Source organism: Salmo trutta, unplaced genomic scaffold (assembly GCF_901001165.1).
Source record: "Salmo trutta unplaced genomic scaffold, fSalTru1.1, whole genome shotgun sequence".
Classification (NCBI taxonomy): Eukaryota; Metazoa; Chordata; class Actinopteri; order Salmoniformes; family Salmonidae; genus Salmo; species Salmo trutta.
Window position 1 is genome coordinate 279,513 of NW_021822687.1, and position 17,410 is coordinate 296,922.

Below are 17,410 nucleotides of genomic sequence, written 5' to 3' on the forward strand. Positions count from 1 at the left end.
TACAAACAGAAGACAAAAAACTGAACGATAAAGGGAACAATGTCAAGAACACTTAGAGGTAGCCTATCTGTCAGCACGGCACAGTTGAAACAGGCATATCTATATCACAAACAGAAGACAAAAAAAAAAACAGATTGAAAAAAAATGGGACAATCAAGCTAGGGTGTATCCGAAAGCATGGCACGGTCGAAACAAGCATATATATAGCACATACGACAAAAAAACAGATTGAAAAACTGCACAGTTGAAACATGCATATCTTTAGCGCAAACAGAAGACAAAAAAACTGATTGAACAACTGATTGAAGAAGGGTGGAAATGACATTAAAACAAGGGTGTTGGCCCGTCCAAGAGGGCCCGTCCAAAAGGGCCCGTCCAAGAGGGCCCGTCCAAAAGGGCCCGTCCAAGAGGGCCCGTCCAAAAGGGCCCGTCCAAGAGCACCAGCAACCCATTACACATTGTCTTTATAACAGAGCCTGAGAGGTAAGAAGTCAGCCAAATGTTAAGTGGTTCTCTGGGTTATTGTGAGACATTATTTACCTCATAAATCATACGGTGTTGACCTAATGCCACCCACCCACCAGCCACCATACACATGCCCTGTCACTTAATTAGTTTGAAAACATCCAATGTATCTGACGCCACCCAACAGAGCATATAGACTTTACCTTAACCACACCTCAGGTTGTCATGGTTATCAGGCCATTGTTGCATTCCTTACATATGAACGTTGATACAGATGTAGGATCATAATTTGAGCCAGTTTGCTACAGAAGGAAAATAATCCTGCAGCAACAGAAAATGTGAACAATTATGTGGATTATAATTAATGGACATTTTTGTAGGGGCTGATACATTTTTCGTAAAAGAAAATGTAAAAGAAAGTGGAAATAACAAACTTTAGAAGCCTTCATAAAACTCAAATACACAGGGAAATGTTCAGCAACAAAAGAGTGATCAAATTAAGATTCTACTGTAGTTGGGATCTATAGTTGTCATTGAACCTCTTCCAGACCTATTGTTAGCCTGAAATCCAGTCAGTTTCTGATGACATTTCACTCCTTTACTCTGTGTCATTGCCAAACAGTTTATCATGACAAGGAGTGGCAAGGAGTGGAATGAGAGCTGAACATACTGGGACCCAGGCTAAGGTATTGTCCCTGGGAATATTACACAATGTGTCCTGTTTCCCCCACTCCCTGATAACCAGTGTATAAATGTCCAGCTTACAGGTGGGTTCCAGCAGTCAGCATCAACATTTGGTAAGTCAGTATTCCTCTCAGATCACTATTCATACTGTATGGTTAAACAAAGTTATTTTGGGTTTGGTGAAATTAATATATCTGAACACATTAAGTTTGAAATGTTATAATACCCTCCAGAGAATGTGTGTGTCCATGCTTAATATATATTATTGTATTTCATGTTTTGTACCATGGTTCTTTGCAGTCTTGTGACAGAAAATAAAATATTTTTTTAATCACAATAGGATGACCTTGAATTTAAAAGTGACTGACTATCCAGTAGATGTAAATTGTGGATAAAGTGTGGATGAATATAATAAGTGTATTTTCCTTCAGGTTGTGTTCCCGGTTTCTGCCCCTGTATAAGTAACTAGTGTTGATGAGGATGATCCTGGTAGCTCTGCTGGTTCCTCTACTGGTTCTGTCCAGCGCTGGACATACCTCAGGTACACGCAAATATACTATACATTGCATTCAGAAAGTATTCAGACCCCTTGACTTTTACCACATTTTGTTACGTTACAGCCTCATTCTAAAATAGATTAAATTCATTTTTTCCTATCAATCTACACACAATACCCCATAATGACAAAGTGAAAACAGGTTTTTATAATTTGAATAAAAAACATGAATAACTTATTTACATAAGTATTCAGACCCTTTGCTTTGAGACTCAAAATTGAGCTCAGGTGCACCCTGTTTCCGTTGATCATCTTTGAGATATATCTACAACTTTATTGGAGTCCACCTTTGGTAAATTCAATTGATTGAACATGATTTGGAAAGGCACACACCTGTCTATATAAGGTCCCACAGTTGACAGTGCATGTCAGAGCAAAAACCAAGCCATGAGCTCGAAGGAATTGTCAGTAGAAAACAGAGACAGGACTGTGTCGAGGCACAGATCTGGGGAAGGGTACAAAAAATTGAAAGTCGTCAAGAACACAGTGACCTCCATCATTCTTATATGGAAGGAGTTTGGAACCACCAAGACTCTTCCTAGAGCTGGCTGCCTGGCCAAACTGAGCAATCAGGGGAGAAGGGCCTTGGTCAGGGAGGTGACCAAGAACCCGATGGTCACTCTGACATAGCACTCCACCAGTCAGGTCTTTATGGTAGAGTGGCCAGATGGAAGCCACTCCTCAGTAAAAGGCATATGACAGCCCTCTTGGAGTTTGCCAAAAGGCACCTAAAGGACTCTCTGTCACGACTTCCGGCGAAGTCGGCTCCTCTCCTTGTTCGTTCGGTGATCGCCGCTCCATTTTTCATATGTCCATTTGTTTTGTCTTGTTCCATACACACCTGGTTTTCATTCCCTAATCACACTGCATGTATTTAGTCCTCTGTTCCCCTCCATGTCTTTGTGTGATATAGTTTCATGTTATGTGGGCATCGCGCCAGACCTTTTGTTCGTGTTCCGTTATTGTTGTTATGTGCTTTCGTTTTTGGAACGGAATTAAAGTGCGACTGTTACTACATTCTACTCTCCTGCATCTGACTTCGTCTCCCACACGATTCTCTGGTCTGATGAAACCAAGATTGAACTCTTTGGCCTGAATGCCAAGCGTCACGTCTGGAGAAAACCTGGCACCAAACCCTACGGTGAAACATGGTGGTTGCAGCATCATGTTGTGGGGATGTTTTCAGTGGCAGGGACTGAGAGACTAGTCAGGATCGAGGGAAAGATGAACGGAGAAAAGTACAGAGAGATCCTTGATAAAAACCTGCTCCAGAGCGCTCAGGACCTCAGACTGGGGCAAAGGTTCACCTTCCAACAGGACAACAACCCTAAGCACACAGCCAAGACAACGCAGGAGTAGCTTCGGGACAAGTCTCTGAATGTCCTTAAGGGTAAAAAACGATTTAATCCATTTTAGAATAAGGCTGTAACTTAACAACATGTGGAACAGGTCAAGGGGTCTGAATACTTTCCGAATGCACTGTATATTTAATACATTAAAATATTTATGTATATTACATAATGAATAATATATACTGTATGATATAAACTATATAGCATTTGTTTATTTGATTTTCGTTTTGAGTGTCTTATTTTAGTTTAGCCATATCGAACTCTGAATAAAATATATTTGGTTAGAGTTAACAGTGTAGGGATACATGTATTATGTATTAAGTATTAACCCACCACACAATTGACTTTCTCTGCTCTTTAGTTGCAGAACCTAAAAATGGAGGCATCAAAACAATGCAGGTGTATCATGATACCTCAACCTAAAAAGACGATGAACCCATATATTCCCAAATTCCCACAGGTACGATTGTCACCAGCTGTGAGGCGTGTCACGAACAAGCCGTTTGCCGCACCTCGCCCATGGCAGGTGACATCACATGTACCTGTAAGAAGGGCTTCTCCGGAGACGGCCTCATCTGCTTACCTGGCCACACCGCCACCGACGACCACCATGCCCCTCGCCGTGTTCGCCGCTCCTACCCCAACACCAACCTTGCCCATGTCCGGTTCAGCTGCGGCTTTTATGAGTGCGCCGATGGGGAGGACTGCATCACGGTCAACGGCATCCAGCAGTGCTCCAACCCCTGCAAGATCTACACGGTCCTGAACGACGCCTGGCGTTCCACCAACAACGACGTGGGCAACAAACACTGCGACCGCAATGTCCACTGGGACGGCTATTACCGCATGTTCATCGGCAACCAGAGCGTGTCCATGCCGGACAAGTGTGTGGATTCGTTCATGTGCGGCACCCAGGCTCCCTTGTGGCTGGCGTTTCCTCCCCCCCAGCAGGTGGATGAGATTGTCCAGAGTGCAGTCTGCGCCAGCTTCAATGAAGACTGCTGCTGGGTGCAGTCTCAGCCCATCCACATCAAGGCATGCCCTGGGAACTACTTTGTATACAAGTTCGTCATGCCTCCCGGGTGCTACTTCGCCTATTGTGCATGTAAGGTTTCGCCCCCTGCTCTGCCAAGTTCTGAGTGGGGCTTGTTGTTGTTGTGCCTTTTGAATTGAAGTTATTGTATTTATTTTTTTAACTGTTTACTGCTTAGTCATTCACCAGCTGGTTATATAAACCAGGATGTTCTTCTTATGGTCCTAGATATCAACAGTACTCAGCATATTCATCCAGTACATTCGTATTGTGTGATTCTGGTAATACCAACATACTAGTTCTTTCAAAACATGAGCGATGAATGTTCCCTCATAACTGTGTCTCCTGTTTAACTCCTTGTTCCAGATGTGTCAGCTCTCACCACAACACCAAAACCAGTCACAACTACAGAAACACCACTAGAGAACAATCGCACCACAATAACAACACAGTCACAGGTTGCCACGACTAATCCAAAAGCAATGTGTGGTACATGCAGAGCGGGGGAGACCTGCGTGAGCACCGATGGGGTCACTTGGCGGTGTGAGAGGCCAGGTGAGTTCTCAGAAAACACCTGATTGAGGGACCTATGTACTGTAAACTCCTAAAAATAAAGGTGCTATCTAGAACCTAAAAGGGTTCTTCGGCTGTCCCCATAAGAGAACCCCGTGAAGAACCCTTTTTTGGTGCCAGCTATTACCCTTTTGGTTCCAGGTAGAACCCTATTGGGTTTCAAGTAGAACCCCTTCCTGGAACCAAAAAGGGTTCTACCTGGAACCAAAAAGGGTTATCCTATGGGGACAGCCGAAGAACCCTTTTGGAACCCTTTTTTTTCTAAGAATGTATATGAGAATTTGTAATTCCTTCTTTTCATTTGGGGTTCTTGAATAACACTCTCCCATTGTCTTTCTTTTCTCATGCCTCTCTCTCGCTCTCTTTCTCGCTTACAGATCAGCCTGTTTTGCTGCGACCTGAGGTGGTATGTGGGCGGAGCCTGGTACAGGTGGGTCTCAACAGGACTAACCTGGAGGTCGCTGGTCTGGACGCCACCACCGCTAACCTGGCCGACCCCCGGTGCAAAGCTCACGAAGAGCATGACGGCATGGTATGGTACCAGGTGGAGCGCAAGGAGGGCACCTGCGGAAACACTCTGGAGGTGAGAACAGACCCCGACCCGTTCCTCACCGAAACTTTCAACAGAGAACACTTGCTGTGAGACATTAGCCTGGATACCAGTCTCTTTAGCTAATATTTCACTAATTGCCAATCCTTGTCATTGCCAAAGACACTGGCCTTTTGGCAATCTTCAAATATGAACATTCCATTTATTGCATGTTTATCACCAGCCAATGTGATCACGTCACACCAGAGAAGCTCTCGCCATTCAAACTTCCCCCTCAGTTCATTGTGAACACAGTAGCCTGAAGACTATTTTATATCCAGTAAGAAAGAACAAGGTACTTCTTTTCTTTTTATATCTATATTTTTAATTGCTAAAAGTAAGTGACCAAACTACTGTAGTTTGCTTCTTCGGGGTCATGCTTGGGCAACTGGTTCAAACGATATGAGAGGAAAACAGAGAGGTTGGAAGAGATGGAGGCAAGGGGAGATGCATGAACTGCACAAGGATGGAACAGTGAATACACATGTTTTATTTTTATGTTGAACTTTAACACGGAAGACATATTGAGGTCTACGTCTCTTTTTCAAATGCTGTGTAATACAACATAAATATACATACATATACACTACCGTTCCAAAGTTTGGGGTCACTTAGAAATGTCCTTGTTTTTGAAAGAAAAGCACATTTTTGTCCATTAAAATAACATCAAACTGATCAGAAATACAGTGTAGACATTGTTAATGTTATAAATGACTATTGCAGCTGGAAACGGCAGATATTGAATGGAATATCTACATAGGCGTACAGAGGCCCATTATCAGCAACCATCACTCCTGTGTTCCAATGGCACGTTGTGTTAGCTAATCCAAGTTTATCATTTTAAAAGGCCAATTGATCATTAGAAAACCCTTTTGAAATTATGTTAACACAGCTGAAAACTGTTGTTCTGTTTAAAGAAGCAATAAAACTGGCCAGTTGAGTATCTGGAACATCAGCATTTGTGGGTTCAATTACAGGCTCAAAATGGGCAGAAACACAGAACTTTCTTCTGAAACTCGTCAGTCTATTCTTGTTCTGAGAAATGAAGGCTATTCCATGCAAGAATTTGCCAAGAAACTGAAGATCTCGTACAACGCTGTGTATTACTCCCTTCACAGAACAGCGCAAACTGGCTCTAACCAGATTAGAAAGAGGAGTGGGAGGCCCCGGTGCACAACTGAGCAAGAGGACAAGTACATTAGAGTGTCTAGTTTGAGGCCTCACAAGTCCTAAACTGGCAGCTTCATTAAATAGTACCCACAAAACACCAGTCTCAACGTCAACAGTGAAGAGGCGACTCAGGCATGCTGGCCATCTAGGCATAGTTGCAAAGAAAAACCATATCTCAGACAGGCCAATAATAAGAAAAGATTAAGATGGGCAAAAGAACACAGACACTGGCCAGAAGAACTCTGCGTAGAAGGCCAGCGTCCCAGAGTCGCCAATGATGAAGGTAAGGGGAGAGAGGGACATAATTGACATAATTTGAGTCTATTGGAGGTGTTCCTGTGGATGTATTTCAAGGCCTACCTTCAAACTCAGTGCCTCTTTGCTTGACATCATGGGAATATCAGCCAAGACCAAACGCCTGAAGATACCACGTTCATCTGTACAAGATGAGATATGTCCTCTGGTCTGATGAAACAAATATGGAACTGTTTGGCCATAATGACCATCGTTATGTTTGGAGGAAAAAGAGGGGAGGCTTGCAAGCCGAAGAACAACATCCCAGTCGTGAAGCACAGGGGTGGCAGCATCATGTTGTGGGGGTGCTTTGCTGCAGGAGGGACTGGTGCACTTCATAAAATAGATGGTATCATGAGGGAGGAAAATTATGTGGATATATTGAAGCAACATCTCAAGACATCAGTCAGGAAGTTAAAGCTTGGTTGCAAATGGGTCTTCCAATGGACAATGACCCCAAGCATACTTCCAAAGTTGTGGCAAAATGGCTTAAGGACAACAAAGTCAAGGTATTGGAGTGGCCATCACAAAGCCCTGACCTCAATCCTATAGAACATTTGTGGGCAGAACTGAAAAAGTGTGTGCGAGCAAGGAGGCCTACAAACTTGACTCAGTTACACCAGCTCTGTCAGGATGAATGGGCCAAAATTCACTAAATGTATTTTGAGAAGCTTGTGGAAGGCTTCCCGAAACGTTTGACCCAAGTTAAACAATTTAAAGGCAATGCTACCAAATACTAACTGAGTGTATGTAAACTTCTGACCCACTGCGAATGTGATGAAAGAAATAAAGCTGAAATAAGTCAATCTCTCTACTATTATTCTGACATTTCACATTCTTATAATAAAGTGGTGATCCTAACTGACCTAAGACAGGGAATTTTCCTTGGATTAAATGTCAGGAATTGTGAAAAACTGAGTTTAAATGTATTTGGCTAAGGTGTATGTAAACTTCTGACTTCAACTGTACATATTCTCATTCATCCCTTTACATTTGTGTGTGTAAGGCAGTCGTTGTGAATTTGTTCGATTACTTGTTAGATAATACTGTCTGAACTAGAAGCACAAGCATGTTGCTACACTCGCATTAACATCTGCTAACCATGTGACCAATAAAATTTGATTTTATATTATCTCATAGAACAAAATGTGTAAGATCTCCTAAGCCTGTGTCAACCTCAGACATTATTTTCAGCTTTTATTCCAAAACCGTAGTCGTTCCACATTAATATTTCCCTTAGGGAAGCTGAATGAACCAGAGGGAACTCCTTTCCAGGTTTTAGGACTACAAGTTGGGGACTTGAATGGAGACGCCCTTTCTATTCATTCTTATTTCTATGATTGACACTGCATTCTCACAAGATAATTACAGCAGCGGGGCATAACGGCATTGTTTGTTGTTGTTCTTAAGATTCTTATTCTATATTGATTCTATATTGATTCTACATTGATTCTATGTTGATTCTACATTGATTCTATATTGATTCTACATTGTGCCAAATTTGCGCTCACCCCGTGTTCCGTAACTTTGTCATGGAAAATATTTATGTTTTTTCCAACTACCAATCAGCAACTCCGCCGTAAATACGACTGGACACTGAGCATTGAGATTGCCGAAAGCCTCTCTCTCTTTGGCAATGACAAGGAGTGGCAACAAGTGGAATTTTAGTTAAAGAGGCCGGTACTCAGGCTAGAGAGACATGTTGCCATCAACAGAAAATGATGAACAGATTAACTGAATAGTCCAAGAATTGTATTAGAAAATGGTAACTGGTGAGAGGTCCTCTCCTAGCTTCTAATCTTCTTCCCTTTTCCCCCTTTCACCAGACAAACGGAACTGACGCCATCTTTTCCAACAGTTTATTCATCTACCACATTCACAACGTGTCCTTCAGCCGACCCGTGAGCGTACCTTTCTCCTGTGCCTACCCTCTGGAATCAGAGACCAGCCTGGATGTGGCCATCAAACCCTACCTGTCGTAAGTGGAGACGTTACGTTACAGTAAACAATGTAAAACATGGACAATGTAACACAACAGGGGCGCAAGTTTTACGAGTTTTATCATTGGAATGTGATACAATACGAGGCAACGTTGTACTTTATGACCATGCGGACGCCTCCGAGTGGTTGGGTAGGCTTTTTATCTGACTGGATTTAAAAACAATAATAATTATGTCCCCCCCACTTCTAAAACCAAAGTTGCGCCCCTGTAACACAATGTAACACAATGCAGGCTAACACATGTCGAACTGTCAGTATTCTGTTAATGCATAGACAGTTTATACTCTAAACCTGTGGTTCTTGATGATCCTTTAGATAACTAGTTAAGAGTTTTGCACCTCCTCTGTCCACTCATCACAGTACTGGTTGTTCTGGTTGTTCAAGATACGTAGCTGAAGCTGGCTGTGTAATAGTGTTAAAACTATAATAACAATAATAACAATAACAATAATAATAATCATAATTTATTATCTTTCCTATCTAAAGTGACTTTGGGTGTCTTGAAAAGTGCTTCAAAAATAATGTGCATTTATTATTATTATTATTATAAATAATGATAATAACGATTCATTTTATTTAGCCTGTAAAGTCCATTTCTCACACCCAAGGCACTTTGTTTGTCCTTCACCATCTCTGACTGCATCTCTTACTAACTGATGGGTTCTGACTCCTAAACTTGAAATATGGAGTACCATAGTCAGGTTACTACACCAGAAGTTAATGGTTATCTGTAGGAGGAATGTATGTGGTGGAGGCAGTTAAGCTTGGAATGTAATGAGTAAAGGAAAGGCAATCACACGGATGCAAGAACTGATAAGGATGGAGAGATGTGGGTTAGTGAGGAATGGAGGTCAGGTCAGGTCACATTGGGAGAAGGAACAGTTTATTGCCTGCATCACTTAACTTCCTGCTTAGCAATAAACATGTCATGTTTAGAGGGAAGGAGGATGCTCCACCCAAACTGGGGTATATATACTACCACTGGTGGAAACATGTCTTTGTCTTATGCTGCTGTATGACCCAGTGGGTGAATAAACTTGGTTTGAGCTTTACTAAGTGTCTGAGTTTTTTACTCAGTTTATTTGGAATCTAACAAAACCAAATCTCCTATTTGCCCATTTGACAGGCTGAAGGATGTCCAAGTCGGTAAGGGCTCCAAAGTGGGCTCCAACATGACTCTGTACCACAGCGACAACTTCACAAAGGCTTACCCAGCGGGCGGAGTCACCTTGCCGGTGGGTTCCGTGCTGCACGTGGGTGTGTCCGTAGAGGAGTCCGAGACGGAGCGTTTTGTGGTCGTTCTGGAGGACTGCTACGCCACACAATCCCCCGACCCTAAAGACATCATGCGATACTACATCATTCAGAACAAGTATGTGTGTGGGTGTCTTGGTTTATACTCAAGGAACATATGGAGGAGGTTTTCCCAGACACAGATTATGTCTGGTCCTGGACTAACAAAACTTTAAATGGAGCTTCTCCATTGAGAATGCTTTTTACTCCAGGACCAGGCTTAATCTGTGTCTGGGAAACCGAACCCTAATGTTTGTGTATTTTTTGGTTGCGTTATCTAACCTAAACCCTGGCCCTCCCTGTTTCTTAGATGTCCAACTGAATTCCGTCAGGTGAGGGTGGAGGAGAGCGGCTTGTCCCTCAGGGCTCGCTTCTCTGCTCTGCTGTTCCTGTACCAGGGGGACTACCGGGACGTCTTCCTACACTGCAGACTCAGCCTTTGTGATCAGAGGAGCTCCTCCTGCACTCCAGTGAGTCCTGCATCTTTCCCACTGGCTCATCCACTCTGTCTGTGGTCTCTCTCTGGTCTCACTCAGTCTGTGGTCTCTCTCTGGTCTCACTCAGTTTGTGGTCTCTCTCTGGTCTCACTCAGTCTGTGGTCTCTCTCTGGTCTCTCTCTGGTCTCACTCAGTCTGTGGTCTCTCTCTGGTCTCACTCAGTCTGTGGTCTCTCTCTGGTCTCACTCATTTTGTGGTCTCTCTCTGGTCTCAGTCTGTGGTCTCTCTCTGGTCTCTCTCTGGTCTCACTCAGTCTGTGGTCTCTCTCTGGTCTCACTTAGTCTGTGGTCTCTCTCTGGTCTCACTCAGTCTGTGGTCTCTCTCTGGTCTCACTCAGTTTGTGGTCTCTCTCTGGTCTCACTCAGTCTGTGGTCTCTCTCTGGTCTCACTCATTTTGTGGTCTCTCTCTGGTCTCAGTCTGTGGTCTCTCTCTGGTCTCTCTGGTCTCACTCAGTCTGTGGTCTCTCTGGTCTCACTCAGTCTGTGGTCTCTCTCTGGTCTCACTCAGTCTGTGGTCTCTCTCTGGTCTCACTCAGTCTGTGGTCTCTCTCTGGTCTCACTAATTTTGTGGTCTTTCTCTGGTCTCACTCAGTCAGTGGTCTCTCTCTGGTCTCACTCAGTCAGTGGTCTCTCTCTGGTCTCACTCATTTTGTGGTCTCTCTCTGGTCTCACTCAGTCTGTGGTCTCTCTCTGGTCTCACTCAGTCTGTGGTCTCTCCGACTGTCCTGAGGCTTTCTGGGCCCGTATCCACAAAGCGTCTCAGAGTAGGAGTGATGATCTAGGGTCAGGTCCCAATCTGTCCATATATTCTTATTCATTATGACCTAAAATGTGAAACTGATCCTAGATCAGCACTACTACTCTGAGAGGCTTTGTGGATACAGGCCCTGGTCTCTCTGTCTCAGTGTCTCTCTAACTCCTTCTCGTCTCTTAGTGTCTGGTCTCTCTGACTCCTGACTCTCTCTGTCTCAGTGTCTGGTCTCTCCGACTCCTGACTCTCTCTGTCTCAGTGTCTGGTCTCTCTGAGTCCTGACTCTCTCTGTCTCAGTGTCTGGTCTCTCTGACTCTCCTGAGTCTCTCTGTCTCGTTCTCTGGTCTCTCTGTAGGGTCTCTCTGACTCTCTCTGTTTCAGTGTCTGGTCTCTCTGACTCCATCTCGTCTCTCTGTCTCAGTGTCTGGTCTCTCTGACTCTCTCTGGTCTCTCTGTCTCAGTGTCTGGTCTCTCTGACTCCTTCTCGTCTCTCTGTCTCAGTGTCTGGTCTCTCTGACTCCTTCTCGTCTCTCTGTCTCAGTGTCTGGTCTCTCTGACTCCTTCTCGTCTCTCTGTCTCAGTGTCTGGTCTCTCTGACTCCATCTCGTCTCTCTGTCTCAGTGTCTGGTCTCTCTGACTCCTTCTCGTCTCTCTGTCTCAGTGTCTGGTCTCTCTGACTCCATCACATCTCTCTGTCTCAGTGTCTGGTCTCTCTGACTCCTTCTCGTCTCTCTGCATCAGTGTCTGGTCTCTCTGACTCCATCTCTGGTCTCTCTGTCTCAGTGTCTGGTCTCTCTGACTCCTTCTCGTCTCTCTGTCAGTGTCTGGTCTCTCTGACTCCTTCTCGTCTCTCTGTCTCAGTGTCTTGTCTCTCTGACTCCTTCTCGTCTCTCTCCTCAGGTGTGCTCCAAAAGGAAATACCGCTCTGTCACCCCCTCCGTCCCCCTCGAACCCCTCACCATCGGACCAATCACCTGTGAGTATGACCTCATAAGTTATCAATCAAAACCAATAATTTAATAGATGTCAATCAAACAAATTATGTTGATGTCAGTGATGGACGCTCAGGTAACTAACTAACTAACTAACTAACTAACTAACTAACTAACCAACTAAATAAATACATGACTTATGTTTGTTTCTGACTTCCAGGGTCCCAAAATGAAGTTTGAACTTCATGAATCCCTGTCATGCTTCCTGTATCCTAAATTAACAATGAATACAGTTATAAATAATGATTTTTTAAGGCTATTTTTATATTTCTCATATGGCTAGAATGATTAGTAAAATATTTATATTTGAACCAACACAAATTCATTGATGAACCTTTAACTAAGGCTTGAGGCCAAAAAGTGAATGTGCCACTAATGTTTGAAACATGAAAATAAATGGACATATAGTTGGGATTATATCAACACAAACATCTCCCCTTTCTAGTTCACACTGCAGCAAGAACTTCTATTTAAAATAAAATATTATTTAATCCTATTACTCTAAAATGCTTTGTATGTGCAGCAATTTCATATTGTTATTAAAAATGATAAATGTATGTATCAATGTATTCATGTTCAAATAATGTACTGTGGATAAAGTGTACTATTGCTCTAAAATACTTTAAATGTGCAGTAATTTAATAGTGTTAATAAAATATAAACGATAAATAAATGTATAAATGTATTAATGTATGAATAATGTACTGGGCATGTAGTGTACTATGCTATAGCTTAGTTCTCTTTGGGATCAGTCAAGACAACGATGAACCAGTAGGTGTCAGTATTACCACAGAAACACTGGTAGAAGTCTGCACCATCACCACACAACAACAAGCAGACTTAGAAAGAGGAAATCCCAATGAATTACGTAATTAATTCATTAAAAGGAAAATCTCTTCATTTTCATTATCGACAGCACATTGTCTACATATGTGAAAATGGCGCATTTCTACAAGTTGTAGAAACAAATATAAAGTTAAAAAGTTCTACCTGATGACCATCAAAAGTTAAAACGTGTTAAAAACATTGGCTGTGTTCCAAAATGCGCACTTGTGTTCTTACGTATGTAACCACGATTATGTGAGCTATTGGATAACTCCAATAGGGTATCCTTCCAGGTGGCAGGATACATTCCGAGTAAGAATTTCAGATCAGTACCAGGTAGTGCTGCGACTGACCACCTTAAATAGCTGCCGCTGCACTACTTCCACCTCATGTCCTCTTCAAGGCGCTGTAGATCACCAACAAAAAGGATTGGAGTAATCCAACAGCTCACATAAACGTGGTTACATAAGTAACATTTGTTATGTACCAGTATATTAGATCACTCCAATATGGTATCACAATACCAGATTAATCGGTGAACTAGGTAAGTGCCAGACAGAGAGCAAAGTCCCATAGGACTGAGCTCAGGGCAGTCATAGTTGATATGTCCCCCACTCGGGATGCCCAACTGGCCGAGGCGCAAATGTCATTGAGGGGAAGTCCTCGGAGCAGTGATCACGATGTAGCTACTCCTCTAGTAGAATGCACCACTACAGCAGAGGTCAGAGGTCAGAGGCCCACGATGTAGCTACTCTAGTAGAATGCACCACTAGGAAGGTAGAGGCCGGCTGGCCTGCCGATATGCTGTAGTAATAGTGTCCACAATCCAGTGTGAGGGTCGTTTTATCGATAGGCTCTGGCCCAGAACTCTCTCATCATAGCACCACAATCCAGTGTGAGGGTCGTTGTATCGATAGGCTCTGGCCCAGAACTCTCTCATCATAGCAAACGAATAGCCAATCAGTCTGTCATATTGCCTGTGTCTGTGTAATGTAAGTGGCCAAGGCACACTTGGGGAAACAAACACCCAGCTAACTAACCCGCAGCCGTGGGAGGAGAAAATACAGACAAATGTAAAGGCCGGTTCACGTCTGTCAAACAGGACCTTCAGCATGAATGAGGGGTTAAGACGGAGGGTGACACTCCTCTTGTCTGGACCCATTCTGAAAAACATTCAGTGCTCACTGAAAGGGCATGTAGTTCACTCACCATCTTAGTGGAGGTAATAGCCAACAGGAATGCCACCTTCATGGATAGGTGCTTCAAAGTCATCGACTCTCCCATCAGACCTGACCACAGACAAGAGGAGAGACTTTACAGAGTACTGTATATATCATAGATACCATCAGACCTGACCACAGACAGGAGGAGAGACTTTACAGAGTACTGTATATATTATAGATACCATCAGACCTGACCACAGACAGGAGGAGAGACTTTACAGAGTACTGTATATATCATAGATACCATCAGACCTGACCACAGACAGGAGGAGAGACTTTACAGAGTACTGTATATATCATAGATACCATCAGACCTGACCACAGACAGGAGGAGAGACTTTACAGAGTACTGTATATATCATAGATACCATCAGACCTGACCACAGACAGGAGGAGAGACTTTACAGAGTACTGTATATATTATAGATACCATCAGACCTGACCACAGACAGGAGGAGAGACTTTACAGAGTACTGTATATATCATAGATACCATCAGACCTGACCACAGACAGGAGGAGAGACTTTACAGAGTACTGTGTATATTATAGATACCATCAGACCTGACCACAGACAGGAGGAGAGACTTTACAGAGTACTGTATATATCATAGATACCATCAGACCTGACCACAGACAGGAGGAGAGACTTTACAGAGTATTGTATAAATCATAGATACCATCAGACCTGACCACAGACAGGAGGAGAGACTTTACAGAGTACTGTATATATCATAGACACCATCAGACCTGACCACAGACAGGAGGAGAGACTTTACAGAGTACTGTATATATCATAGATACCATCAGACCTGACCACAGACAGGAGGAGAGACTTTACAGAGTACTGTATATATCATAGATACCATCAGACCTGACCACAGACAGGAGGAGAGACTTTACAGAGTACTGTATATATATATCATAGATACCATCAGACCTGACCACAGACAGGAGGAGAGACTTTACAGAGTACTGTATATATTATAGATACCATTTGACCTGACCACAGACAGGAGGAGAGACTTTACAGAGTACTGTATATATCATAGATACCAACAGACCTGACCACAGACAGGAGGAGAGACTTTACAGAGTACTGTATTTTATTGTATTTATTTTATTTTTATTTCACCTTTATTTAACCAGGTAGGCCAGTTGAGAACAAGTTCTCATTTACAACTGCGACCTGGCCAAGATAAAGCAAAGCGGTGCGACACAAACAACAACACAGTTACACATGGAATAAACAAGCGTACAGTCAATAACACAATAGAACAAATAGAAAGTCTATATACAGTGTGTGCAAACGGTGTGAGGAGGTAAGGCAATAAATAGACCATAGTAGTGAAGTAATTACAATTCAGCAAATTAACACAGGAGGGATAGATGAGCAGATGATGATGAGCAGATGATGATGTGCAAGTAGAAATACTGGTGTGCAAAAGAGCAGAAAAGTTAATAAAAGCAATATGGGGATGAGGTAGGTAGATTGGGTGGGCTATTTACATGTATATCATAGATACCATCATTAGAGAACAGTAAAATGGTGACAGTATTTGTGGCTGCCTGTTCTTTTGTTTTACACACAGCTCCTCCTAAACCATCAACTGTCACCTTCAGACCTCATTTCAACACAAACCTCCCAAACCTCTCTACAACATCCTCTAACCTCTCTACAACCTTCCCAAACGTCTCTGCAACATTATCTAACCTCTCCACAACATTTCTGACATCTGGAGTGTTGGTCCTTCACAGTTAGCAGGTATGATGGACTGGTCACTTGCCATCATTCTATCAACTTCAGACAACTTTAACATGCTGTTATATAATTCAGGCTATCAGATGATATAGACAGAAACAACAATATCTGGTCATGCATTGGACAAATCTCACTACTTCTCTCTTTCTCCCGCTCTCTCCCTTTCAATTCAATTCAAGGGGTTTTATTGGCATGGGGAAACATATGTTTACATTGCCAAAGCAAGTGAAATGGATGAACAAAAGTGAAATAAACAATAAAAAGTGAACAATAAATATTACACTCCCACAAGTTCCAAGATAATAAATATATTTCAAGTGTCATATGTCTATATAAAGTTTTGTACCGATGTGCAAATAGTTAAAGTAAATAAGGGAAAATAAATATTTACAATGATGTTTGTTTTTCACTGTTTTCCCTTTTCGTGTGTAAACTGCTGTGTGATTACACACTGTGGTTTTTCACCCAATAAAAATGGGATTTGTTTTCTAATTCTTTGTGGATCTGTGTAATCTGAGGGAAATATGTCTCTAATATGGTCATACATTTGTCAGGAGGTTAGGAAGTGCAGCTCAGTTTCCACCTCATTTTGTGGGCAGTGTGCACATAGCCTGTCTTCTCTTGAGAGACAGGTCTGCCTACGGCGACCTTTCTCAATAGCAAGGCTATGCTCACTGAGTCTGTACATAGTCAAAGCTTTCCTTAAGTTTGAGTGAGTCACAGTGATCAGGTATTCCGAAACTGTGTACTCTCTGTTTAAGGTCAAAAATCATTGTAGTTTGCTGGTTTTTTTTGTTAATTCTTTCCAATGTGTTTTCTCATGATTTGGTTGGGTCTAATTGTCTTGCTGTCCCGGGGCTCTGTGGGGTGTGCTTGTTTTTGTGAACAGAGCCCCAGGACCAGCTTACTAAGGGGACTCTTCTCCAGGTTCATCTCTATGTAGGGGATGGCTTTGTTGTGGAAGAATTTGGGAATCGCTTCCTTTTAGGTGGTTGTGGAATTTTAACGGCTATTTTCTGGATGTTGATAATTAGTGGGTATCGGCCTAATTCTGCTCTGCGTGCATTATTCTGTGTTTTACGTTGTACAAATCAGAAAAAATCTCATTATAAAGCCACCACACAACACAAAGACAACACAATAAACATCAAGTAAAAAGATAACAGATTTATATTACACCAAGCATCACATTATAATCACATAGTATTATATACATGGAAATAATAACAATAATAATCATTATCATCATAATCTACTGGGTGGGTGCCCTCGCTTTGAACTTTTAAGGCAGAGTTTGTTAACTCCACCCCTATATCGAGCCTCGTTGTCAGTTTTGAGCAGGGCATTCGGGT

At 42.6% G+C, this 17,410-nt stretch overlaps 1 protein-coding gene across 1 annotated transcript; it reads left to right on the forward strand.

The window, feature by feature from the left end:
* Positions 1 to 1,171: 1,171 nt before the first annotated feature.
* LOC115183315 (pancreatic secretory granule membrane major glycoprotein GP2) lies at positions 1,172 to 12,870 on the forward strand. The gene is made up of 10 exons (XM_029744645.1): positions 1,172 to 1,262; positions 1,581 to 1,690; positions 3,518 to 4,162; positions 4,457 to 4,645; positions 5,041 to 5,246; positions 8,543 to 8,694; positions 9,844 to 10,089; positions 10,321 to 10,480; positions 12,159 to 12,234; positions 12,411 to 12,870. Exons 2-10 carry the CDS (start codon positions 1,624 to 1,626, stop codon positions 12,428 to 12,430), a joined length of 1,761 nt encoding a protein of 586 aa, XP_029600505.1. The 5' UTR covers positions 1,172 to 1,262; positions 1,581 to 1,623; the 3' UTR covers positions 12,431 to 12,870.
* The last annotated feature ends 4,540 nt before the right edge of the window (positions 12,871 to 17,410 follow it).

Bases quoted from the DNA above. Each gene is read 5' to 3' on its own strand.
- LOC115183315 (XM_029744645.1), top strand. From the start codon at position 1,624: ATGAGGATGATCCTGGTAGCTCTGCTGGTTCCTCTACTGGTTCTGTCC. The intron at 4,646-5,040 runs GTGAGTTCTCAG...TCTCGCTTACAG, and splicing joins TTGGCGGTGTGAGAGGCCAG to ATCAGCCTGTTTTGCTGCGA. The intron at 10,481-12,158 runs GTGAGTCCTGCA...CTCTCTCCTCAG, and splicing joins GGAGCTCCTCCTGCACTCCA to GTGTGCTCCAAAAGGAAATA.